This window comes from Hypanus sabinus, chromosome 3 (assembly GCF_030144855.1).
Source record: "Hypanus sabinus isolate sHypSab1 chromosome 3, sHypSab1.hap1, whole genome shotgun sequence".
NCBI classification, from domain to species: Eukaryota; Metazoa; Chordata; class Chondrichthyes; order Myliobatiformes; family Dasyatidae; genus Hypanus; species Hypanus sabinus.
In genome coordinates, this window is record NC_082708.1 from 26,470,683 (window position 1) to 26,498,146 (window position 27,464).

Consider the following 27,464-nt stretch of genomic DNA (forward strand, 5'->3'; position numbering starts at 1 on the left):
TTAGAGCATTGAAAATAATGTTGTACTAGAAGAACATGGGTGTTTAGGCAGAGAATGAGAAAACTGAATCGAGATCAAGGAGAGAATTTGGAAAATTGAGCTCTGAAAATTAAAGAACAAAATTCCAGATAAAAACTACACAAGCCCTTTGTTAATGTTATGTATAAATTGGATCCAAAAAGATTTCCTTACCAGAGTTTTTACCGACACTTGTTCTCTTCTCTGTGTCTTTCAATCTTTCCTGTGTGGATTTGACAGTCTTGGGTATGTCCATGGCTGTTGTGGGAGTGTTTAAATTTTGCAGAACAGGTTTTCTCGGTAAGGGTGGCCTTGCAGCAAGATTTTCTGAAGATTTAGCTTTCAGTTTCCCATCATCAATCAACCCTTCTTGTGGCTTTTTAACCTCTGTCATGTCAGCAGTAGGTTGTGATGGACATCCACTCGAATCCAAAGGGATCTCAGCACTGTGACGTTTGCCTGTCTCCTTGTGCTCAGTGTGAGAAACTTCTTTGTATTTTAAGCAGTAAGAAGTACTGCGGAGTCTAACACCAAATGCACCTCTTCCCTCTTCATCTTCCTCAGTCTTCTCTTGTCCATGTGCTTCAATCTTAGATGCAGAACTTTCAGGGAGGGACATTCCTTCATCCTTTTCCTTGTTCTCGTTTCCAGGTAACAAGCTCGCTTCCTGAGGGATGGTTTTGTATGAAACATCTGGATCTGCAGCTGGATCATCATTCTGTTTCACCCCACTGTGTCTGGACCGATTCCAAGCTGAGGAAATTGAGAATTTAAAGGAACTCTGACTATTTTTCTTAAACGAACCCTGTTGACTTAGTGTTTTTTCTTCTGATATTTTAATGTTGGCTTCCTTAAATACTGCAATATCCTTGTTTTCCAAGCTGCCACCACCAACCGTTTCCAAAACAGATGGTTCCTTTGACGTTTTAGGAGAATCGGCAGGCTGGGAGTATGTGTCAGACAACTGAGTCAATGGAATACTGCTGAAGTTTTCAGGCACCTTATCAACTGTGTCTTTGAAAATTGAGTGTTCTTCCGCATTGTCTGAACAAGCAAATGTCCCTTCTGATGTTGGCTCCATTTTTGCTTGTTTACAATATGCACATGGATCTTCTTGCAAATATTCTCCTTCTCTGCTCACTGACCCCTCAGGGACAGCTGCAGATGGTTTGTCACTGTCTATCAATAATATGTCGGTCCGAATCAAATTCTGTGTGGGACACGCAGTCTCATCACCCAAAGATGTATCGACGGGAACTGTGTCAGTGTTCACAGCAGCAGCTTCCCAAAGATTTGCACTTTTCTCTTGCTTTAATGGATCGATGACATCAAGTGAAGTGGAGTCATCAGAAATTACAACTGTAGATCCTACCTGACTGGTGCCTGGTAACACAGAAATATCAGTGACACTCTCTCCCAGCACATCCAACTCCACTGGCATGATATATTCTGCAATTTCTGATGATACAGAGTATGTTTGTAGTTGTGCATTGCCATCTAGTGCATCAGTGGCTTGCTGACCAGCAACATCCACAATAGGAAGCTCATCAGCTCCTTGTTCTATAGCATTCACAGCTTCTGGCATGATTATGGAAGGCTCAGTCTGTTGTCCCTGAGGGAGAATTGTTGTTGGACATTCTGCTCTTTGTTCCAAATCCATTTCAGGATTGGCAAATTCGGCATTGTTCTTGACGGTTTCTTGTTCATTTTCCTCCTTTAGCTCAGGAACATTATACATCGAATCACTCAGTCCTTCAGCAAGTAACCTCTGTAAAACATTGTCAAGTATTCAGAGTCAACTGCCAGCTTTTGTTTTCATTTTAGTCAGTAGCCTTTACTTTAACTTGATGACTGGACCAGAACAAGTAACAGCTGTCACTTCATTTCAAAGGCAATTTTGAGAATGAGCACAATAGGAAAGGCAAGTGATTAAGCACCAGCTGCCCACTTAATTGACATCTAGGCAGCCACCTTGAACGTGCAAGATGCAAGAAAGTTACAGGGAGTAATGGACTCTGCCCAACATATTACTAGTACATCTCTCCCCGCCATCAAAAGTTTCTGCATGAGGCACCGTATCAATAACCATCAAAGGTTTCTACCATTCAGGACATACCACCTTCTCAAAGCCACCATCAAACAGGAGGTACAGAAACCTTAAGTCTCACACCCATCAGGTTCAAGAACAGCTACTTCTCCTCAACCATTCGGTGACGACGTGGAACAAGCTGCCAGTGGAAGTAGTGGATTTCATCATTTAAGAGAATTTGGATAGGGCCTGGATGGAAGGGGTGTGAGGGACATCGTCTGAGTCAATAGGACTGGGCAGAATCATAATTCAGCACAGACTAGAAGGGCCTGTATCTCTGCTGTAACACTCAATGACTCCGTTATTGAACTGATCTACACAACCCTAATCACTACCTCAGTACAGTAACTATGACACTCAGCAAAACAACGGTGTTGCTTTTTCTCTTTGTTCTTTCTTGCATAATTTTTGTACAACTTACGCTTAGCTTGTGAATATTGTGTGTACGATGCTAGGTGCCTGTAATGCTGCTGCAAGTACGTTTTTCATTGAACCTGAGAATACCTGTGTACATGACAACAAACTTTCCTAGACTTGGATATGCATTCCTTCCCCCACTGGTGCACCATCAACAAAGAGCACCACAATCACTCGGAAATCACTTCCCAAACCTTCGATCTCCACCCATCAAGATATGGTGATACATCATCTGCTGGTTCCCTTCCAAGTTGCGCCAGGCCTGGAAATTCATCACTATCCCTTCAGAGTCACTAAGCCTAACTCTAACCCTATCGAACATCACTAGCAAAACCTCAGAATGCTGTCCACCGCTCCTCCCCAGATAGCCTGGCACAGCTTAAGCAATCTTACAAGGAGGAATTGGAAAATTTTGCTCCAGCACATTGTGCAAAGCTAATAGAGACTTAGAGGTGCTCAACTAACTACTGAGCAAAGGGGGATGAATACATTTGAACTACTGACATCACAGTTTTTGGGTTTTTTTTTAGGTTTCTCATGCTTTACAATTTCCCCTGTTTTGGGGGCTCTACCATGAAAATAAGAGCATGTGATTCACAAATAAAAATTCTCAGTTAAATTGATCAAAATCTCTGTCATACTCATTTATGAGAACAAAGGGTTGGGAGCTGAATACTTTTACAAGACACTACATGTTGCACTGAGTACAGGAGTTATGTTGTATTTTTGGAGTTCTGTGCATAGTTTTGTCCCTTCCTTTTCAGGAAAGATATGTTTCAAATGGAAAGCGTACAGAAAAGATTTATGAGGATGTTGCCGGAACTAGAGGACCCGAGTTGGGTCTTTATTGCTCTGTAGCAGTTCAAGGAAACTTATAAACATCTTCTCAAGGGCAGCTAGGGTTGGGCAATCCAATGATGCCTAGATCCTGAAAATTGTTGACTTTTTTTTTTAAACAAATGGCCTGGTTTAGAGACCTAGTGTCCTCGATGAAAAAAAATCATTAAATCACAGAACACAGGACGGTACATCACAGGAACAGGCCCTCTGGCTCACTATGTGGTGCTAAACTCCAGCACATGATGTGCCAAACTAATTAATTCAAAGACATTTAATCCATTCTGTTTGCGCACGGTCCATTGCCCTCCATTCTGTGCATATTCATGTGCCTATCTAATTGCCTCTTTTACCATATCTGCCTCCACCACCACCCCTGGCAGCACTCTCTTGCCCCACACAGCTTCCCCCTCATCTTAAAAAGATACCCTCTAGCATTAGATAGTTAGACCCTGGGAAAAAGACACCAGCTATCTACCTGTGTCTCTTGTGATTTAATAAACTCCTATCAGCTCTCTTCCCAGTAATAGAGATAGTTGTTCTTGTAAAATTTCTCACAGACTGGCAGCTAATGGTAACAGAATGCCGCATTGAGAAGATGACAATTGCATTGCGGAATCAGACTACAATGGGACATTCAGTAAAGTTCTGCGTGTCCTATTATGGAGAGGGTGTTGCAAGCCCTAGAAAGGATACATTGAAAATGAAGTAAAATAAAACTTGGGATTTCATGTTAGGCAACAAAGACATGAAACCTTGGAAGGAAGGCCTCTGTGCAAAAGAAGCTTGTGTATTCTCTGAAGAGCAATGATCTCCAGGAATCACATGAACACAGAGTATCATTAAAAGTTCATGGCCTAGAGATCTGTTTGAGCCATTGTTCCTGCTTTAAAACTGGCTTAGCAATCCCCTTTGTGTGTGCAATCTGATAGTTCCAGATCCAAATCAGTTCTAGCAGGTTTTCAGAAACCACAAGTGTTAAACGTTAAACTTACCACATCAGCCACACATTTCCCTGCTCCTTTACAGGAGCCCAGAAGTGCTTAACCCACAGTGGGAACTCTTGCTTTCTGATAAGCACAACTTTTTCCATTCACAGCTTGGAAAGGGAAACTGTCCTCTCTAGCCCTGCTCCAATACACTGCTGGGCTTCTCCCAAATCACACACATTTGCAAGCCAGTAGAAGGCTTGGAACTTAAGCCTAGAGAGAGCTACTACCTCTAGTGGAAGAGATGAAAATTTGAAAACCAAAGTCTGCTTTCTGCATAAAGTCGTAATACTTACGGAAGAGGATCTTCGTTTGGTGTGGGAGCGCTGATTCCGTGGTTTCACTGCGAGTCTGTGCCTCGCTGCTGAATTATCCAAGCAGAGGGACAACACAGGTGGAGAGTTAAAATCAATACCAGGTGAAGCATGGCTGTCAGTAGATGAGGTATAAACCAGTGGTGATGTGGGACTCCGTGACCTTGCTGTTGGCCTTGTTGTGACGACTGCAGAATGGGGACTGTTGGGTCTCGAGTAGGATCCTGGAGAAATCTGTAAATTAATAAACCAAGAGTAAGTCCTGCATTGAACATAAACCACCATTCCCAATATCAGCTCCACAATGGAGCAGCTATGAGCTCTGCTGTGTTATTCCCACATGAGAGCATGGATTTTGGTTTCAACAGTTCAGATATATACCAATCCCAACACAAGCACATAACTAGCATGTTGCTGTGACGCATTAACGTAGTAATGGTGTATTGTTGGATAGAAAGAGAAAGAAAGAAAGCAATTGGATGTATAGAAAACACTTTTCAGGGTGTCCTAAATCACTTTAGAACCAAAGAAGCAAGTCCCTGTTGCAGTCCAAGTGACATTATGTAGAAAATGGGATGTGTCATAAGTTGTAAAATTAGTCAGCTCCATCCTGTGTACTAGTTGTAATATCCAAGACAGCCTCAAGGTGCCTCAGAAAGGTTGCATCCATTATTAAGGACCCCCATCGGCCGGGTAATACCCTCTTCTCACTGTTACCATCAGAAAGAGGTACAGAAGTCTGAAGCACACACTCAGCGATTCAGGAACAGCTTTCTCCCCTCTGCCATCTGATCCCTAAATGGACATCGACCCATGAACACTACCTCACTTTTTTCTGTATTTATATTATTTGTTTTTGAACTATTTTTAATTTAACTAATTAATATACAAATATATATATATTGATTTACTTAGATTTATTTATTTTTCTCTCTATACTATCATGTATTGTATTGTGCTGCTGCCACTAAGTTAACAAATTTCACAACATATGCCGGTGATATTAAACCTGATTCTGAAATGTTAAAACAAAGGCTTCATTCATGGGTCAGCTGGTGTGGTATACTGCATCCAGTGCTCCCAATGTAGCCTTTTATATACTGGTGAGACTCGACACAGACTGGGAGACCGTTTCGCTGAACACCTACACTCAGTCCACCAGAGAAAGCAGGATCTCCCAGTGGCCACACATTTTAATTCCACATCCCATTTCCATTCTGCTATGTCTATCCATGGCCTCCTCTACAGTCAAGATGAAGCCACACTCAGGTTGAAGGAACAACACCTTGTATACCAGCTGGGTAGCCTCCAACCTGATGGCATGAACATTGACTTCTCTAACTTCTGTTAATGCCCCCCCTCCCCCTTCTTACCCCATCCCTGATGTATTTAGCTTTTTACACCGCTCCTCCTTTACTTTTCCTCTCTTTCTGCTCATCACTCTGCCTGTTCTCTATCTCCCTCTGGTACTCCCCTCCCCCTTTCTTTCTCTCTAGCCCTCCCGTCCCATGATCCTTTCCTTTCTCCAGCTCTGTATCCCTTTCACCAATCACCTTTCCGGCTCTCAGTTCCACCCCATCCCCTCCAGTCTTCTCCTATCATTTCACATTTTCCCCTCCCTCTCCTACTTTCAAATCTCTTACTATCTTTCCTTTCAGTTAGTCCTGACAAAGGGTCTCGGCCCAAAACGTCGACAGTGCTTCTCCCTATAGATGCTGCCTGGCCTGCTGCTTTCCACCAGCATTTTGTGTGTGTGTTGCTTCATTCATTACTTATCCACTTGTCCAGCCCAAGTTATAGATTTTGTGTACAATTTGACAAGCATAAAGTAATTTAAGTTAATATTTCTCCCTTAGTCAGAACCACCAGAAAAACATGAACTGAATACTGTTTATTTATTTAACTGTTCCATAATGGCTTGGGTGATAGAAAATGCAAACCAGGACTATGTATGTAGACCAAAACACACTTGTACTCAGATAAAAAAGTATGTATTATAGAAGATGGGAGTGTTTTTTTTCCTACACTCTTTAGAAGGATGCGGTCCAAATGCAGGAAATTGGGACTAGTTGGGTGGACCCCATGGTAGGTATGAACTCATTGAGTCAAAGCTCCTCTTTCCATGATGTATTGCTCTATGTTCTATTACTAAGTAGAGCACTGTCTCTCGACTGTCAATTTTGATTGATTCAAGATGATGACTCTAACAAAAATTAGCAAAGATCTATCACAGAAACAGAACTCTTAACAAGTAATTTTAACTGGGATCAAAGATTAAATAGTTCTTATTGTTGACTACTTGACCAAATATCCACTTATAAATGAGAGGTTATTTGTTGAGTGCAGGTTAGCAAATCCCAGTCGGTGAGCAGTATTTCCCATTGATTTCACTTCTGGCTTAATGGTCATTAAAATTTTATTAAACAGCAACTGCAACTTCATTTTATTTAGAGATACAAGGTGCTAACAGGCTCTTCCGGCCCGCTGGGCCTACGCCACACAATTGCACTCATGTGGTTAATTAACCTACCAATCCATACCTCTGCCAGACAAATGGCAGATGGAACTTAATGCAGGAAAGTGCAAGGTTTTCCACTTCGGTAGGATTACCCAGGGTAAGATACGCACAGTGAGCAGTACGGTGCTGAGGAGTGCTGTAGAGAAAAGGTATCTGGGAATGCATTGGAAGTGGTAGCACAGGTAGATAGGGTCCTAAAGAAAGCTTTCAGCACAGTGGCCTTCATAAATCAAAGTACTGAGTACAAGAGATGGGATGTTATGTTGAAGTTGTACAAGACATTGGTGAAGCCTAATTTGGGAGTATTGTGTGCAGTTTTGGATATCTACCCACAGGAAAGAGGTTAAAAGATTACAGGGAAAATTTACAAAGATGTTGCCAGGACTGGAGGACCCGAGTTAAATGGCATGCTTGAATAGGTGAGGGCTGCTTGGAACGTAAAAGATCGAGGGGATATTTGACCGAGGTATACAAAATTATGTGGGGTATAGATAGGGTAAATGCAACCTCGCTTTTTACACTGAGGTTGGGGGAGACTACAACTAGTGACCATGAGTTAAGCGTGAAAGGTAAAAAGTTTAAGGGGAACATGTGGGCAAAGTTTGATGGGAGGAGGCAGTTTAAATGGTTCAGCATGGACTAGATGGGTCAAAAGGCTGGTTTCTGTGCTGTACTTTTCTATGACTCCATCTTTGGAATGTAGGAGGAAACCGGAACACCCAGAGGAAACTCATGCAATCACGGGAGATTGTACAAACTTCTTACAGGCTGCGGGAAATGAACCCGGCTCGCTGGCACTGTAAGAGTATTAGCTGATCACTATATTACCATGCCACTCCAAATTCAATTAGGAAATCCTAAATACACAGTTTAATCGTAATCCCAGTTTGTCACCATGCTAATATTATCTGATGCCAAACCCAGTTCACACAGTCGCTCCAGATTACTGTGAATTTTTGGCAAAGTTGCTTACATACGGGAGGGGGGGTACTTTGGGGTTCTCACGTTTCACTGTCATTCATTCTTTGGGGTGCTCCTCTGTTTTCCTGGATGTTTGTGAAGAGGAAGCATTTCAGGATGTATATCGTATACAATTTTCTGAAATTAAATTTGACCTTAGAACCTTTTAAGTTAGTTTCAAATGAACGTAACGTCCAAACTCTCGGCCCATTAAAGTACTCAGGCATAACTCTTGGAAACTCAGTTCAATCTGAAGCAATGGGAACATAATAAGATTTGACCAGAAAAAACTCGTGGCAATAACAATCAAACAGTAATATTCTTGTAGAGGCAGGAATTGTCAAAGTAAATTCATTATCAAAATACATATACATCACCATATAGTACCGGAGTTTCATTTTCTTGCAGGTAATTACAGGAAAATTAAGAAATACAAAACAAATTATGGAAATCTATGCATAAACAAAGACTGATAGGCAATGAATATGTTATAGAAGACAAATTGTGCAAATAAATAAATAAGTACTGAGAGCATGAGTTGCAGAACCCTCAAAATTGAAAACAAAACTGAAGCTGGAAAAAGACCACAAAGTCTGGTTTTCATAAGGTTATTAACTTGAAATATTCGTGCTCTTTTTCTTGCCGCTGATGCTAGCTGACCTGCTATTTCCAACATTTTCCTCCTAAATGGATTTTTAAATCAGTTTCATGTCTGTTCTGGTAGTGTACATGGCTTTCGTGTTGGGAAATTGATGGGCAAAACATAAAGCCTGCAAAAGCCTTGTAATTGGTCGTGTGAACTAGAGGCTCTTTCTGTGCCCATTATATTCTGATTAAACTGATAAATCACATCTAAGGGCATTCATGGCCTTGTCCGTTTGATTATGATTAATAGGAAGTGCACCAGATTGACGCCTTATACAGTATTCATTTCCACGGTCAAAGGCTGCTCGCATTCACTGGGATTCGGGTAGGAGCTCCTTGAGTGAATAGGTACAATAAACAAGAAAGGAAAATGATCTCATTGACAGGGAGCTGATGGCGACATGAAGCTTTGTTCAAACCCATAATGTAACCCACTGAAGTAGAAAATCAGTAAACATATAAATTCATAGGAGCTCATTATCTGGGCTATTAATGATTAACACAGATTTTCAAAATCTTGTGAAAGGTCTCTGTGGCAGTTCCTGCCGTGCATGACTACCCATCCTTTCATCTATTCTAATGAAACAACATAAATGTTAACATACCAACTATTTAGAAAAGGTGGAACAGATAAGAGAGCAGGCAGCAAACAATGAATGGGTTTACTCTACATTCTTGGAACAGTGACATGTTTATGGACTTGCTTCTGAATTATACGAAGAGAAAATTAAATAAAGGCCATTACTCTTAGTCAGGGGTTCCCAACCTGGAGTCCAGGACTCGTTACTTAATGGCATCGATCTATGGCATTAAAAAAAGCCGGGAACCCCTGCTCTGTTAGTTCTCAACCTGCAATGTATTAATACTGGAAAAGTGTTGCTTAAGAGAGTTGTGACAGCTCAATCATTGTGCAACTTCAAACTGAAAGATTTTTTTGAATATTAATGGAGCAAAGGCTTCATAGTGCTAGGTTAAGAAAGTGGTGTCAAGATTTAAAAAGAAGAGTCAACCACAATGTTTGTAAACCATGGAGGTGACACGAGAGGCCAAGTGGAAGTAAGAATCTTTATTCTGTACTGGGGAGTTTAATATAGATAGGGAGATATAGAAATGTAAAAGTAACACTAAAATCATTCACAAGGTTCCTTTATGAGGCAGTAGATTAATAGGTCAACAGGATTGCTACCTGCGGTGTTGAGTCATTAAGCATGAGAAGAAAATTGAGGGCACAGCTGAGGGGAGTGAGACCACTCTGCACTGGAGTGTGGACAGGGCAACTGTTGGCACTGGGACAGATTCAAGAACAAAAGGAGGGACTCTTGGTAAAGAACAGATGGAATCACAGCAGGGAAAACTAAGTGTTCCTTCTGGGTCTCTGAGCTGTCGCTCCCCTAGTTCAGGGCTCCATTTGAGACAAATAAGGAAAGACAACGGTGAATCAAACCTCGGCACTGGGGGAAATTTTTGAATCTACAATTGTAGGAATCCATCTTTCAATACAGGTGCTAAATATGTGCAAGGTGTTAATGCATCTTTGTCCACTTAGTTGTCAGTGGACCAGGACGTGTGGGTGGCAAGTACATTCATATTCATATTTAGCAATTGCAATGGAAGACAAATTCACCCTCATGCCCTCTTTGCGTGCAGATAAAGCTTAACATTTGGGACCATTAGTTGAAACAATGAAGAAAAGCTACAGAGTTTATGCAAAGAAATGGGGAGGAAGTTGTCTGGTATCAATGGGCAAAAACAACCTCAAAATGCTCGGGAATCTGGCAAAGATAATATACTCAGTGAGTGTTTATCTGAATTCCCAGCATCTGTAGAATCTCCTGTGTTTAATCACATAATCAGAAGTTGTCAGCATCAATTTCAAGAGGAACAATTACAGCTTAAAAATGATATCATTCAATGCTTAATTTCAGAATAATCTCTCAATATATTTTGTAGTTCCTACCTTCCAGCAGATTAGTAATAAGCTGTCATCCCAGAACTTCATCTGATGTTGAAGCAAGTTATTTACCTTGAACCACATTCTGTCCACCTAAGTGAATCTCACAACCATACCTCTCAACCAGCAAGCTGCAATGCATTAAAATGGTGGAATTTGATTCAGCACATGAGATGGATAGTCTGTTTTCTGTAGCCCAAGGTACCAGGCTAATTTTACCTGCTTTGGAGTCTTCCATATGGCTTTCAAGCGGAAACAACTTGGGATTTCTGATTCAAATCGGATAGTTGAGAGGTATGTTCGCTGGTAATTATTTCCCCAAGTCATCTTTGGAGGGATCTCCCGAAATTGGGAGTTGTGCAAATGATTACCTGCTCTTCTTCTTCGCTGCCTGTCCCACCTAAAGTCAAAGAGCTATGATTCTTGTAATGGTCAGAGTACTGTGGGATGGAATTAGGAAAAGGTTCAGTCAAAGATGGTAAATGAAAATGGACAAAATGTTACAGAATAAAATTAAAAAACCTGCTACATTTAACAACATGATATCACTGAGAAAGAATGCATGACAGAAATTAGTTCCAAACTGATACTTCCTTTAAAAAAGAAATTTAAAAAAAACATTGTACACAATGAGTTTATTTTAAATTTTAAAGATCAAGATGAACAAGAAGGGGTTTGATTCCAAACTTGCATAGTTGTGGAAATGAGTTAAACAAAGGTGGTAGAACAATGATGGAAGAGACAACATTGTGCTTGTCTAAACAGTTAGGGTGACCCGAGGTAACAATCGCAAGCTATAAGATCAGAACACGGAGAGATGGTAGATGGTCCTTTACCAAAGGCAAAGTGAATCTGTGGGACAGGTTGGAAGCTTGTGCAGTGATAGTTTAATGCATTCTTTCCAGTGACAGCTGGAACAATTTCTAGCTGAAGTGAACATCATCTTACATAATAGGTAGGTGCAGTGCAACATCGATCAGAGCTAGAGCAGACTTCTCTGCTCTCATGTTTAAGCCCCCTTTAGATTTAAAGTTCTCAAATGGAAATCTACTTTGTACAATCTAAGCCATCCTGCTTGGCCAAGAAATTAAAGCAGTAAAAATGCTTAAACTATTCCTGATGAAGGGTCTCGGCCGGAAACGTTGACTGCTCATTTCAACGGACGCTGCCCGACCTGCTGAGTTCATCCAGCTTGTTTGTACGTGTTGATTTGACCACAGTATCTGCAGTGTACTTTGTGTAAACCATTCCTGTTGGTTCATAAAGTAATTTAGCAAATTGGAGAACTTCAAGTTCATTATACTTCTGGTGATGAAGATCATATACTATGTGAAGAACACTATTTAACTTTAGTGGAGCATTTATCTTTTGGATGACCTTACACTATTTATTCTGACATTGTTACACCACATTTTTAATACAGTAAATCTGGTAAATATAAGGTGCATACTATTTTGTTTTACTAATCTTAGTCATGTCATTTTGTTATCTTGCAAACAGACAGAAAATCTTTGACAGCAATGACAAAATATGAATTATTTTGAAACACATTAGTTTACTTTCTCAATGAAAATTAGAATATCTTTGCTGTCATTGCAATTACAGCCCTCAAAAGGCTCATAGAAAGCAGTTTCAATTATACGAAAATGCAATTAGAATTTGAACCAATGTGGAAGCAAGATTCTCACTGTCCAATGCTTGCAGAACATCTAGCAAACATTTTTATTTAGTGTTTTTTTTTTAAATGTTCTTCCCAATATGTGGAACTCTATCACCAGTTTAAGTTTTTAAGGCAAACAAAGAAAACTACAAAGGCAATCCTTATTATTGAGGGGAATAACTGGAATATTGGACACTGCTGTTGGGGAGGACAGGGCCTAATGACCGAGTCTCTGACATGGGGTCTGGCTCCATGGCTCAGAAGGGAAGGAGGGCAGTACTGATAGGGGATTTTGTACAGTCAGCCCTCCTTATCCGCGGGGGATTGGTTCCGAGATCCACTGTGGATACCAAAAATCGGGGATGCTCAAGTCCCTTATTTAACCTGTCTCAGTGTGGTGGTCTTTAGGACCCAGCGGAATGCCAGACTTTATTTAACATGGTCTGTGTGGTGGACATTAGGATCTGGCGCAGCTCTGAATCTGCAGTGTTTCTGTTCATGAAAATAATCACAATCACGATTGAAATTAAGGTGGAAGTAATAAAGCAATAAGAAAGAGGTGAAATGCCATCGTTCATTGGAAAGGAGTTAGGCTACAGCCGGTCAACAATCGGAACAATTTCAATGGAGCATGTGAAAGGCATTGCCCGATGAAAGCTACAATTACTAAGCAATGAAGTGGTTTCATTATTGAAATATATACGTCTCTTAAGTGTTTTATATGAATAGAAAGGTAAAATATGTACTATATACTAAGAAAAACGTTTGACTAACTGACGCTAAATAATACTGGATTTATCGGATGTATCTGTTCCGTCTTCAAATCTGACTTAAAGACGGACTCAGGAATGGAACTCATTCACAACCCAGGGACTGCCTGTACTTTTAAATCATCTCTAAGCTAATTATAATACCTAATACAATGCAAATGCTATGTAAATAATTGTTATACTGTTTTGTTTAGGGAATAATAACAAGAAAAATAGTCTGTACATGTTCGAACAACAAGTGCTGGAGAGAGAACTTCCAGGTTTTCCCAACCCGCAGTTAGTTGAATCCGTGCCTGCAGAATCCGCGGATAAGGAGGGCCGACTGTAGTTAGACGAGCAGATAAGAGATTCTGTGGACATGAGAAAGAAACCCTGATGGTATTTTGATTCCCAGCCACCAGGGTCAGGGACGACTTAGATCAGCAGTCTAAAGGGGGAGAGTGAGTAGCCAGAAGTCATGGTACATATTGGTATCAACGACACAGGTAGGAGATTATGAAGAATGTGTATAGGGATTTAGGTACAAAGTTGAAAAGCAGGACCTTTAGGGTAGTAATCTCTGGATTGCTGCCTGTGCCACACACCAGTGAGGATAATAACAGGATAATCTAGCAGGTGAATACAGGGCCAAGGAATTGGTGGAAAGGGCAGGGTTTCAGATATCTGGATCTCTTCTGGGGAAAGTGTGACCTGTACAAAAAGGACAATTACCCCTGACCTCGGGGGGGGGGGGCAATATCCTTACAGGCAGTTTTGTTAGAGCTGTTGGGGGAAGTTTAAACTAATTTCACAGGGGATAGGAACTGAAGTGTTAGGGTTATGATTGGGGCAGTTGGTATACAAGTGGATGCAGTATGTACTGAGACTGTAAGGAAGGACAGGCAGATGACAGGGCAAAATTGCACTTAGTGGTAAGAAATAAAGTGTAACTTGGGGGGGAAATTAAAAAAAGGTGATGAATACTGGACTGAAGGTGTTATATCTGAATGCACACAGTTTACAGAATAAGATAGATGATCCTGTAGCGCAGTTAGAGATTGGCAGGTGAGTCGTGACTGAAAGATAATCATAGTTGGGAGCTTAATATTCGAAGATACACATTGTATTGAAAGGACAGGCAGGCAGGCAGAGGGGATGGGGTGGCTCTGTTGGTAAAAATGAAATCAAGTCCCTACAGACAGATAACATAGGATTGGAAGATGTAGAATCTTTGTGGGTACTGTTAAGAAACTGCAAATTAAAAAGTCCATTAGAGGGGCAGACAGGAAATTCAGTGAACATGAAAGAGGCATCCGGATGGTACGCTGCCTCTCCGGTGCCAGGGTCAGGGATGTCTCAGGTAGTGCCCATAGTTTTCTAAAGCAGGAGAGCGAGTTGCCAGAAGTTGTGGCACATATTGGTACTAATGACTTAGGTAGTAAGAGGGAAGGCAGAATAGAGAGAGTTAGGTAGAAAGCTGAAAAGCAGGACATCCAGGATAGTAATCTGAACACTGTCTGTGCCACACACCAGTGAGGGTAATAATAGGATGATCTGGCTGAGGAACTGGTGCAGGACACAGGGGTTCAGATTTCTGGATCACTGGGATTTCTTCTGGGGAGTGTATAGCCTATACAAAAAGGACAAGTTACACTTGAACCCAAGAGGTATTAATATCCCTGGGGGTAATTTTGCTAGAGCTGTTGGTGGGGGGTATAAGCAGTAGAAGTAGTGTATATGGATTTCAGCAAGGTATTTGATAAAGTACCCCATGCAAGGCTTATTGAGAAAGTAAGGAGGCATGGGATCCAAGGGGACATTGCTTTGTGGATCCAGAATTGGCTTGCCCACAGAAGGCAAGAGGTGGTTATAAACAGGTCATATTCTGCATGGAGGTCTGTGACCAGTGGTGTGCCTCAGGGATCTGTTCTGGGACCCTTACTCTTAGCTATTTTTATAAATGACCTGGATGAGGAAGTGGAGGGATGGGTTAGTAAGTTTGCTGATGACACAAAGGTTGGAGGTGTTGTGGATAGTGTGGAGGGCTGTCAGAGGGTACAGCAGGAAATTGTTAGGATGCAAACCTGGGCTGAGAAGTGGCAGGTGGAGTTCAACCCAGATAAGTGAGGTGGTTCATTTTGGTAGGTCAAATATGATGGCAAAATATAGTATTAATGGTAAGACTCTTGGCAGTGTGGAGGATTAGAGGGATTTTGGGGTCCGAGTCCATAGGACACCCAAAGCAGTTGCGCAGGTTGACTCTGTGGTTAAGAAGGCATACGGTGTATTGGCCTTCATCAATCGTGGAATTGAATTTAGGAGCCAAGAGGTAATGTTACAGCTATATAGGACCCTGGACAGGCCCCACTTGGAGTACTGTGCTCAGTTCTGGTCACCTCACTACAGGAAGGATGTGGAAGCCATAGAAAGGGTGCAGAGGAGATTTAAAAGGATGTTGCCTGGATTGGGGAGCATGCCTTATGAGAATAGATTGAGTGAACTCGGCCTTTTCTCCTTGGAGCGAAGGAGAATGAGAGGTTACCTGATAGAGGTGTTTAAGATGATGAGAGACATTGATCATGTGGATAGTCAGAGGCTTTTTCCCAGGGCTGAAATGGTTGCCACAAGAGGACACAGGTTTAAGGTGCTGGGGAGTAGGCACAGAGGAGATGTCAGGGGTAAGTTTTTTTACTCGGAGAGTGGTGAGTGCATGGAATGGGCTGCCAGCAATGGTGGTGGAGGTGAATACGATAAGGTCTTTTAAGAGGCTTTTAGATAGGTACATGGTGCTTAGTAAAATAGAGGGCTATAGGTGAACCTAGTAATTTCTAAGGTAGGGATGTGTTCAGCACAACTTTGTGGGCCAAAGGGCCTTTATTGTGCTGTAGGTTTTCTATGTTTCTATGTATGCTTCGGAGTTTAGTAGAATGAGGGGTGATCCCTTTGAAACAAATAGAATATTGAAAGGCCTGGATAGAGGAATGTGGAGAGGATGTTTCTTATAGTCATTGAGTCTAGAACCAGAAGGCACAGCCTCAGAATAAAGGGGTGTACATTTAGAAAAGAGATGAGGAGGAATTCCTTTAGCCAGAGGGTGGTGAATCTGTGGAATTCATTACCACAGACAGATGTGGAGGCCAACATATTAATTATATTTAAAGCAGAGTTGATAGATTCTTGATTAGTTGGGTCATCAAAGGTTCTGGGGAGAAGGCAGGACAATGGGATTGAGAGGGATAATAAATCAGCCATGATAATAAATCAGCCTCAATGGGCTAAGTGGCCTAATTTTGCTCCATGTCTTATGGTCTCTTTTAACAGGCAGTGCTTATTCTATGTTCTGTGATAATGGGGATTAATTTGCTGCACAGACCAGCCATTGAGGAGATGGGAAGAGTCAATTAAGACAGCACCTGATAACAGTACCAAGACTAAGTGCCAACTTGGAACAGGGACTGTCATTAATGGGTAAAGTTGCTCAATATAAATTGATCAGTACAGGCAGTTCTGCTATAAAGTGACTCGGTTACCAAGTGATTAATAGACTAGGAGCACTATTCACATCACATGGGCTACAATGGTCATAGTGCACTTGCACTCAGGTAAACTAGTTTAAATCTACACTTTGAAGCCTGTTTGCTCATAATGAGACTTTCTATTACATGAAGTTTCTTAGGAAGTTACAAATATATTATAGCAGACATGCCTGTACATTATTATGTCTGTGTAACCAAATTACCTGTGTAATGAAAATTCTAATATGGGTTGCTCAGATAATTTGAATTTAGTTTGACAATCTTTCCCCAAAATTTGTTTCATGGTATTCAGAAATTTATCTTTAGTTTCCCCAAAACACAGAGGGCGAGCTATTTGCCGGTTTCCTGAGTTGACAACTTATTAATACATGGAAATCAAGTCAGTGCAACTTTGCAACTCACTAGCCAAGAATGATAGTCTTATGCAATATTGGGAAACAACTGATCATGCTAAACATGTAAATAAATGCCAAGACAATGTCTGGGGAAAGAAATAAAAGTGCTTGATGAAAATGAAATGGAATTAAGTAAAAGATGGGACAAAGGAATACGTGACCTGCAGGGTGAACGGATAATGAGCTTTTTTTTGTAAATTTATAAAGATATGAATAAATGTAAAAATAAGCTAGAGAAGGTCATTCAGCCGCTCCTATCTGCGCTACTATTCAGTAAGATCGTGGCTGACTAAAACATCAGAGTCCTACTGATCCATGGTGATCTTTCACATCCTTGACACCTTAAAAATAGACACACTTGGCTTCTAATGGCTGTTTAACAATTAAAGACTCTCAGAGTGAAACAAATGCCTCATCTATATCTTAAAAGGGTGACCTCTCACTTTTAAGCAATGGCCAAAGTTTAGATTCTTCCACAGGGTGAAATATCCTCTCCACCCTGTTGAGACCTCTCAGGATCTTGCATATTGCAATCAAGTCCCTGCTCACTCTTTTAAACTTCAACAGGTACAAGTCTGGACCTCTCCTAGGACAACCCACTCATTCCCGCTATCAACCCTAGAAAGTGACCTCTGAACTGTTTGCAATGCATTCACATCCTTCCTAAATGGCATTCTCCACTCTCCATTCCTAAAGGTGTGAGAGAATTCTGATTTGGATGATAGAATGAAAATTAACACATAAGCCATCTGATACATACTTCTACTAATGCTGTAAAAGGAAAACTATCAATGAGAGGTACTGGACCATGACCTGAAATTACTCAGTTTTACACCATTGTTTAAACTGTAAATGAGCACCACATCTCCTTAATGGGATGTACTTCCAATCTGCCACAATTAGACACTGTGATACAGTGGAGGGTCTACGACCAGGACTTCAGAACAGGAAATATAGCATTTGATTTTTTGAGACATGTTCCTTGAAAGTCTCATTTCATACTGGGTGTCCTGGATTGTGTTATCACTTCTGCACATGGCTGACTATTGCAATAGCTGGTTTTACTCTGATTTGACTGAGAGCCCAGTACCTTGGCTAATTGGCTACGTGCTAAAGCTTCATGGATAGGGGAGCTTTCTGGAGGACTCCTGGGCAATCCATCATCTTCAGAACTAGCACCAGTATCTTCTATCCTCTTTGCTGGTGTCGACTTCGGAGGTGGTCCCAGTTTAATATTTTGCTGTACCTTTAACTGTAACAAACATAAAACATTTTGGAATTAGATATTACGATCATCAGCAGTCTGGCCAATTGTTATGATTTCAGCCTTCTTACATGCACCTTTTCACTGGCTGCATCCAATTGTTCATTAATTAAAACTGCTCACAGTAAACAGTTTCCACGAACACCATTGCCATAGTTACCATCAGTTACTGGATCAACAGCAGTCAGAATCACAGAAAGTTCATGGGAGTGAAATAAAGGAATTTAGAGTCTTGGTTTGATCATTCTCTCTGGTTACCAGATCTATAGGTGGGCAGTTATGAAGATATGTCAGTCATAATCGAATGGCAGAACAGGCTTGATGGGTAGAATGTCCTAATTATGTTCCTGTATCCTATGGACTACACTTTGAAACAATAATAGTATGCTCGGGAAATTTCACTTTGAGCTAAGGTAGGAGCAGAACGAGATGGGGCAGCAGCTGGAGTGGAGAAGGGGCAGGCAAGGAGCTGGCAGAAGTGGTGCGGGGAGTGAACTGGGTAGGACTTCACACAGTGCATCTTTAACAAATTCCTCCAGCAACCAATTTACTTTCTGTAGGATGGGGTGGTAACTATTTTATTGAGAACTTGGCTCAGAAGATAATTCAGTTCACTGCACAAACCGCTGCTAAAACATCTCTCCAAACAGGTGTTTGCTGACTGCAGCGTACAAGAACCCTGTCAACATGGAAGTTTATTCAATATCCTTTCAAATATTCTGACATCCATGTACAGGTTTGCACAGTCATTTTGACTAGTGTAAACATGTGGCTGTGCTCTTTGAGACTTCTTTTATAAAAAATCTTTCTAAAAGCATTAGTATTACTTGTCTCATGTACATCGAAACATACACTGAAAATGTCGTTTGTATCAATGACCAACACAGTTTGAGGATGCGCCGGTGGTAGCCGGCAAGTGTCGCTTTGCTTCCTGTGCCAACATAGCATGTCCACAAATTACAAACTCGCATGTCTTTGTAATGTGGGTAGAACCGGAATACCCAGAGGAAACTCACGCAGTCACAGGGTCCCCAACCACCGGGCCGCAAAGCATGTGCTACCGGGCCGCAAGGAAACGATCTGATTTGGCGATATGAAACTATATGAATCAGCTGCACCTTTCCTCATACCCTGTCCGCCCACTGTTGAACTTGAAGGCACACGAGGTCATTACCCACTTGAGGTCATCAGTCGCCTAAACGCAGTGATACCCTAGCACCAGGGATCACTGGTTGGCCTCGGGTAACCGGCCACCTCGTGAGGCCGGCGAGAAGTGCCGATGCTACTGGCCAGGAGCGTGGACAGATGGGCGCCGCCTCTAAACCTGTTTACCACTCCGAATGTTCATGGGGAACCCAGTGCTGAAATATTCGCAGATGACCTAATTCAGGCTCAGGGTTTCGTAAGTAGCAGAGCAGCTACCTCGCTGCGATCTACTGAAAGTCATCCCTCGAGCCAAACTTTTGTCGGCCGATAGATCCTACCAATCCACAAGGGGGGGGGGGGGGAATGCGTCCTGTCACACTCCTCGCTCGGTCGGTCACTCTCTCCAGACTGCAGCCACCGCGGCCCCGATACGGGGACCTCTGGCCCTTACCTTGTCCTCTCACTGGTGTGTTGCAATGATTTTATATGTTCATACAAGGAAAATATGCGATGTGTGTTTAATATCCAAACGTTACTTAAAATGTTATGATGCTATTGACTTGTAAGTGACTTATCACTACATTCATACGAGGAAAATATGCGCTGTGTGTTTAATATTAAATTCGTTAGATAGTCCCTTTTAGAAACTTAATTGAGTGTATTAGTCACTTATAAGGGACTTATAGTTGACTTATCACCTATATTCTGGTCATGATTAACAACACACCCCACACCCCGCCCCCGTCGGCCGGTCCGTAAGAATATTGGCAATATTAAACCGGTCTGTGGTGCAAAAAAGGTTGATGACCCCTGCCTTACAGACAACAGCCAGAATGAAACCCTGATCAGTTGTGCCGTGAGGCGATGTGCTAACCATTACACTACCATGCCACCCTTAAGAGATATTGCAGGATAGGCACTGGGTGGGATGGCACTGGCCACCCTGAACTAGGTGGATTTAAGTTTGTTTTTGGTGATATACCTAAATCTTCCAAGATATCGATCTGCTTTTATTAGATGAATTATAAGAACATAGGAGAGTACAGCACAGGAACAGGCCATTCGATCCACATTGTTGCCCCGATCCAGCTAAAAGGCAAATCAAAAGCACCCAAGCACCGAAACAAAAATGATAGTAACGACATAATTTTGATACAGTGAAGGACCTTTAGTTTACCACTATATACTGCCGAGATCTGTTGTCAGTGGGTTCAAAATACTCTTGAATTAACAGTTTTCATCTGTTAGTTCTGTGCTATTAGGTAAAGTTTCAGATCTGTGGCTTACTATGAACAGACAAAAGTTCACATACAAGCTTCATGATGAGTACTTCTCGCTCTCTGCCTCTCCAGATTGGCTGATTTGAAGTGCACACTTTACTGAAGGTCGAGTCCTGTCAAGCTTAAGTAATCTTTTACTGTTATGGTCATAATTTCAGCCAAGTTCTTTATTACTTAAAATTACCCTGTTGACAAGGACAGCACTGTGCCAAAGGTCTTAGGCACCCTAGCTATATATATGTGACTAAGACTTCTGCATGGTGAGGTATGTCAACTTGTATACCTACTGAATACTTCTTCTTAATCTGTGAATATGACTTTATGTGCTGTGTGTGATCTATGTGCTGTGTTTCGCACCATGGTCCTTAAGGAATGTTGCTTTGTTTGGCTGTACACGTGGACAGTTGAATGACAATAAACTTGAACTTGCCCTGGCAAACACTGTGGTCAAAGTACCAGATGTGCCTTTGTTGTGGCCATTTTCAGATTGTGACTAAATACTTAGTGAGTTATTAACATTTTTGCTTCATTACTTGACATAAATTAAACATTTGGTACATCCCCTTGCATCCTAATTAAAACTTCAATTTAAATAATTAATCTTACTCGGTGCCTCAGCCCCTTTATCCACAGAAGAGATGTGAAAGGAACACCTGCCTCTGTCAATAGCACATTCCCAGGAGGCAAGCATTTCGTAAGTTAACTTACTGAGAAATGTTGTCAAAAGGAACATTGTCAATAGGGACAATGACAAATAATAATTGCAGTGATGCACTTGTTCTTAAAGTAGGGCAAAAGATCGAGCTTTTCTTTCTCCTGGCTTTGCTTCAATGTTCGCTCCTTTTGCTTTGTAGCTGAACAATAATGCAGGAACACAAGGGCGGCATTACTGGCAAACAGGTCTAGTGTGATAAGGATTAACATTGACATAATAATCCCAGCCCTGTTTGCTCAGGCTTACTCCACTGCTGGCCAATCACCTGGCACGTCGATACTCACAACCTTCTGCAGAGGCGCAATGTTAGCCTAGTGGTTAGCACAATGTTATTACAGCTCAGGGCGTCAGAGTTCGGAGCTTGTATGTCCTCTCAGTGACCACATGGATTGCCTTTGGATAACCCAGTTTCCTCCCACAGTCCAAAGACATACCAGTCAGTAGGTTAATTGGTATTGTGACTAGACTAGGGTTGTTGGCCCGTGCAGCTCATTAGGCCAGAAGGGTCTGTTCTACACTGTACCGCTAAACAAATAACTAATGAGATGGGCATTTGCAAGCATCCTAACATGCTGCATCACTGTGGGGTACAGAAACTGCACTGTAGCGGGCAGCAGGGCTCTGCAACGGTTAGTTAAAACTGCCCAACGTGTTACCCACACTAGTCTGCCCACCATCGATGACAGGCATACAGAAAGGTAGTTGGAAAAAAGGCCCCTAACATGAACGATCTGACCCACACTGCTTACGGATTGTTTGTCCCCCTCCCATGAAGAAGCTACGCTGCGTCCATGCCAGGACCACCAAACACAAAAGAAGTGAATTCCCCCAAGCTGTCAACAGCTCCCTCCAATCACACAACCACCACCCCCCACCACCACTACAAATACACCACCAAATGTCACTTCATGTACATACAATCCATCTATGCTTAAAACAGTTACTTGTACTTTGTGCTTAACAGGATTGCTTTTATATCCATATTTATTGTTTTTTTTTGTTTATAGTGTTCTTTACACTTCTTGTGGTTTTTAATGATGCACTGGATGCGGAGTAACAATCATTTTGTTCTCCTCTACATTTGTGTGCTGATGCACGGCACTAAACAACCTGGAATCTTGACATGCAGTGCTCTGATTGTGTGGATGGTAAAAAAAAACGCAGCATTTTTACCAAAAGTGCTAGATACAAGATTATACCTTCACACAGCTTACTAACAATGCACAGTATTGCTCAAACCAGCCTTGTGGAAACTGTTAGTAATGTGGGCCATTTCCCTCAATTCACACAATAAACTCACTCCTCCAAACTGTCACTGTCCAAGAACTTCTGATCAAAAACGCATTTGGAAATGAAAGGCCATATCGAATTGGTGTTTGAAATAACAGATGGTTTATTTTTGAAAAAAGCTGGTACACCAGAGAGTATAATGCTAAGGCAACTAGAGGAAAGTATGAGGGAGAAGTCAGAGACAAGTTCTTTACACAGACAGTGGTGGGTTGAACGTGGAACAAGGGGTGATGGTAGCTGATCTCGGTCAAAGCTGATCTACCTAAGCATGTATCTGGTGCAGCTTTTACATTCTCAGTTGACAAGATTACCGATAAAACTACATTTTAATAACAGAATGGTGGCGACAGGTAATATCAGACAGAATAATTAACCTCAGGTCCTACAGCAAATCCAATTTTCTATTGCAATAAAGTGTGCAAGCTATAACGTAATTAATAAAGTTCTTGAATCTTGGATGTCGTTGTTGCTGCTGCATTCCACATCCCTACTTCTAGGCTGCGCCTGCAGATCCCTGCTGTCACATTAACACAATCCCACATCGCTATTTACTCGTTATTAGCCCTCACTTTTCCAGCAGTAAGGACACCAGGAAAGGACGGCTTCAGGTTCTTCCTGGTTGCCTTTTGAAAAGCAGTAAACCTTACTGTTCCAACTAGCACATGGATTATGCCCACTGGGAGAGTTAAAAAAAAACATTAAATGGCATTTAGCAAGCAGATGACAATAATGCACATTAGCACATGGATATTACATGTTCATTACCTGTAAAGCTCTGATAGGTGCAGATATGCTCTCCTGAGAAAACACTCGCGCAGGCTGAACAGCTGGTTGCCCAGATGTGTCTGGGATGAAGATGCTGTCGTGTGACAGCGCTCGAGTTCCCATGACATTTCTATGAGCACTAGAAGAGGAAACAAACAAAACTGCAGAACATATGCCATAGTACTGAAAGAGTCAACAATGTCACACTGATATAATTTGTTCCATTACCAACATATTGGGTTGCCCCTGAAGCTGTAGAGTATTACGGGAAAGCGGCCTCATTAAATAATGATATCACTAAAGAATTACATAACACAAAAAAATTTCAATGAATAAATCTGAGGAAAGTAAACTGAGAAGTATGCTAGGAAAATGAAATCTCAGGGAAATTGATAATGGGAATGGTACGATTTCCTTAACGTGTAGAAAGAGCATCGTGCAAAAAAGGACAAGCTAATACAAATTATGAAAATGTTTCTGGTTCCGTTTGGTTCTGTTGGCTTCAAATGGTCTAGTTATGACTCTCGACAGAGCCAGAACTGTACCCTGCGACCTGAAGAGGGAAGCTATTCAATCTTGCAGCACAGCCAAAGGATATCGGAGGTCGCCTTTGCAGGTGTTTAATTACTCTCTCAAGGAAGCCCAGCCACCTCAGGAGTTGTGAATAGGACAAGTCATGCACAGCAAGTTCTGCAACTAATAGAATGCCAGAAAGATCTCTAAGGACTGCTGTTATCTTAGATAAACAATCATTCAGTAATTGTTGATTCCATCAGTTAGCATCTTTCCCAATATGACAAATCATTCCCAAAATGAGACAAAGTTTTTCACTCAGCTTCTGTTAATTCCAATTACATTTTGTTGTGTTAAAGTACAATCCACCTTCTCGAAGTTCCCAGCAAGCTGAGCCTACAGTGACCATCTTAAATTTACCATAAAGTAATATTGAACCTGTTTGAAAATAATGATCATACTTGAAAATAAATATCAGCACAAGTCCAGGAAGTGCTCACACTCTGCCCTTCGTGCTGCAGTTTGCACCAGGATGAAAAGAAGGTCAAAGGTTACGGGAAGATGGCGGGAGAATGGGGTTGAGATGAAAAATAAATCAGTCATGATGGAATAGTGGAGCAGACTCAATGGGTCAAATGGTCCCATTCTGCTCCCATGTCTTCTAAAATTAAATTACAATTTTTGTGATTTTCCTCTGAAAGAAAAAGATAAAAATTAGAAGCATTGTGTTTCCTCTTGGGGATATATTGATAATTGGTCTGATATTGTCCAAGGTACAGTGAAGAGCTGCGTTTTGCACGCCACCCATACAGATAATTTCAAAACAAAAGCAACAAAAATGTGGTGATACAGTTACCAAGAAAGTGCAGTGCAAGGAAAAATAAGCTGCAAACGCCATGATGAGGTGGACTGTGAGGTCAAGAATTCACCTGTAATCGTACAAGAGGTCCATTTAGCGGGATAGAAGCTGTCCTTGTGCCTGGAGATAAGCCCTTTCAATCTTCTGTTGTAGACTGGCAGTTCCCATGACGCAGGGACACTACAGCCAAGTGCAGTCACTATAAAATCACTCTGGTTGCTTTCATTGTACACTAAGGTGCTAGAACATTTGTGGAACTGCAGTGCATTGATATATGGCCGCAGAGCTGCAGCCTCAATGTCAATGATCCAGGTTTAACGCTGATAAATTAACCTATTTATCCAAAAATAGCTCAGCTTTTACTTTCCTTCACTGTACAGCCCTGAGCAGAGTGCTCCAGAATTACTCCACAGCTCACTCCAAACATTCAAATGTATTAGAATGACAGAGAGATACGTGGATCCATCATCCCTTCAATGAAGGTTACTCTTTTAATTTTTATTAATTGGGGTATCCACTAACGATTTGGTTTGTAGTGCATGGAGTTGGCACATTTTCCCCAATCCTGTGCCCCTTCTTGAGGTACTGCAGTTTCCTCCCACACCCCAGAGAGGTGTGGGTTCACAGGCTAATTAGCTATTGTAAAGGATCCAAGTGTAGGGGATAGCAGGGCAGAGGGAAAATTGACTACAGGGAAATATTAATGAGCCAAATGGCCTAATTCTGTTTCTATATGTTATGGTCGTATGGAAATGGGATTGCTCGGCAAGCATAGACTTGATGGGCTCTTGTTACATCAATAGCAAATATTTGGAAATATTGGCTTCTCTCCCTTTAAGCATACGTTAAAGAAAGATGGAATCTGCAATGATATCATGTAAATTTTTAAACAAACAGAATATATGTTATGCAATGAATAGTTACACAAATATCCAGCATTACATTTCTCCAATATTATTGAAGTATATTCTTGGCACAAGAATGTATATGTGAAACTGCTTTATCTGAACCTGCACAATTGTACAGGCATTTTTCTGCTCTGGCCTTTGGCCAAGTATTAGCAATGCCTCCCAAACAATCTCTTTTGACAAAGTGTTGCCAGGTCTCAAAGGGCTGAGTTATAGAAAGAGTTCAGGCAGGCGAGGACTTTATCCCTTCCCATACAGGAAATTGAAGGGTAACTTTATAAAATCAGGTGCAGAGATGGGATGAATTCAAAGACCTTTACCTAGAGAATCAAAACTAAAGAACTAAAGCTGTTTGTGTTAATAACTTAGATGAGTTTGCACATGATATGACTGGTGACATTGTGGATAGTTAGAAGACTGCGAAAAGATACAATGAGGTATCAATCAATTGCAGAGAGACGGGGCAGAGAAATGGCAGATGGAGTTTAATTCAGCCAAGTATGTGTTGAACTTTGGCAGGTCAAGAGTAAAGGGAAAGTTAATGGCAAGACCGTTATTAGTGGGTCCCTCTGTACTTTAACATCCACGTCCACACCTCTCTAAAAATGAGCATGCAAGTTGATAGGCTGTTAAAGGAAGGCATTTGGTAAAGTTGCCTTTATTAGTCAAGGCACTGAGTTCAAGAGTTAGAAAGCGGTGTTACAGTTTTTTAAACTCCGTATTCAATGGTGGACACACCCTTGTAGGAAGCATGTTGATTCCCTGAAGTGGCATTTTACCAGGATGTTGCCTGTATTAAAGGTAATGTGCAATACAGTGAGGTCGGTCAAACTTAAGTTGTTTTCTCCGTATTGTCAGTGGCTGAGAGGAGATTCCATAGTTTATAAAATTATGACAGGCGGAGGGGGGAGGGAGAGGGAGAGAGAAGACATCTATTATCTCTTACCCATCGAAATGTCTAATACTGGAGGGTTTGCATTTAAGGTGAGTGGAGGAAAAGTTCAAAGAGGATGTGTGGACAATTTTGTTTTGTTTTACACAGGAGTTGGGGAGGGAGTGTCTGTATTGAGCTGACAGAGGTGGTGATGGGGGAAGCATTTAGAGGCACTAAATAAGCACATGAATGAGCAGAGAATGGAGCAATGTGGATCATGCAGACAGAAGGAATTACTTTAATTAGGTGTCAATAGCTTAATTAGATAAGCATAGCATGGTAGTTTGAAGGCTCTGTTCCTGTGCTGTACTGTTCTATGTAGAGGGCAAGGCTTAAAGTGAGAGGGTAAAGACTGAAAAAAGGACCAAAGGCTAACTGAGTTTAACCCGTTGATGTTATACAGAGATGGGGCCCATTCCTCGAACCTATAATCAGAGGAACTTCACAGCAGAGGTCATTCCATTCATTAAGTCCTTAGAAACCAACAAAAGCTACTTGGGTTTCAGCCTGAAATGTCGACTGTTTATTCTTTTCCACAGATGCTGCCTGACCTGCTAAGTTCCTCCTGCATTTTGTGTGTGTTGCTTCAGATTTCCAGTATCTGCAGATTTTCTCATGTTTGTGAGAGGTAATGTTGCTTCCCAGTTCCTGACCTGTATCCTGGCAGGTTATGGCAACATATGCTCATCCTGGTGCTTTTTTTTAATGCCTT

At 41.5% G+C, this 27,464-nt stretch overlaps 1 protein-coding gene across 8 annotated transcripts in view; it reads right to left on the reverse strand.

Moving 5' to 3' along the window:
* LOC132391118 (CRACD-like protein) overlaps nucleotides 1-27,464 on the reverse strand; it is a 205,193-nt gene that overhangs the window by 47,007 nt on the left and 130,722 nt on the right. For all 8 annotated transcript variants that reach the window (XM_059963912.1, XM_059963918.1, XM_059963910.1 and 5 more), the window contains 5 exons: nucleotides 23,539-23,677; nucleotides 18,169-18,330; nucleotides 11,110-11,178; nucleotides 4,647-4,898; nucleotides 193-1,786 (listed from right to left, as the gene is read on the reverse strand). In XM_059963912.1, the coding sequence (XP_059819895.1) occupies nucleotides 193-1,786; nucleotides 4,647-4,898; nucleotides 11,110-11,178; nucleotides 18,169-18,330; nucleotides 23,539-23,677 (2,216 nt within the window). The remainder of the gene's footprint in view (nucleotides 1-192; nucleotides 1,787-4,646; nucleotides 4,899-11,109; nucleotides 11,179-18,168; nucleotides 18,331-23,538; nucleotides 23,678-27,464) is intronic.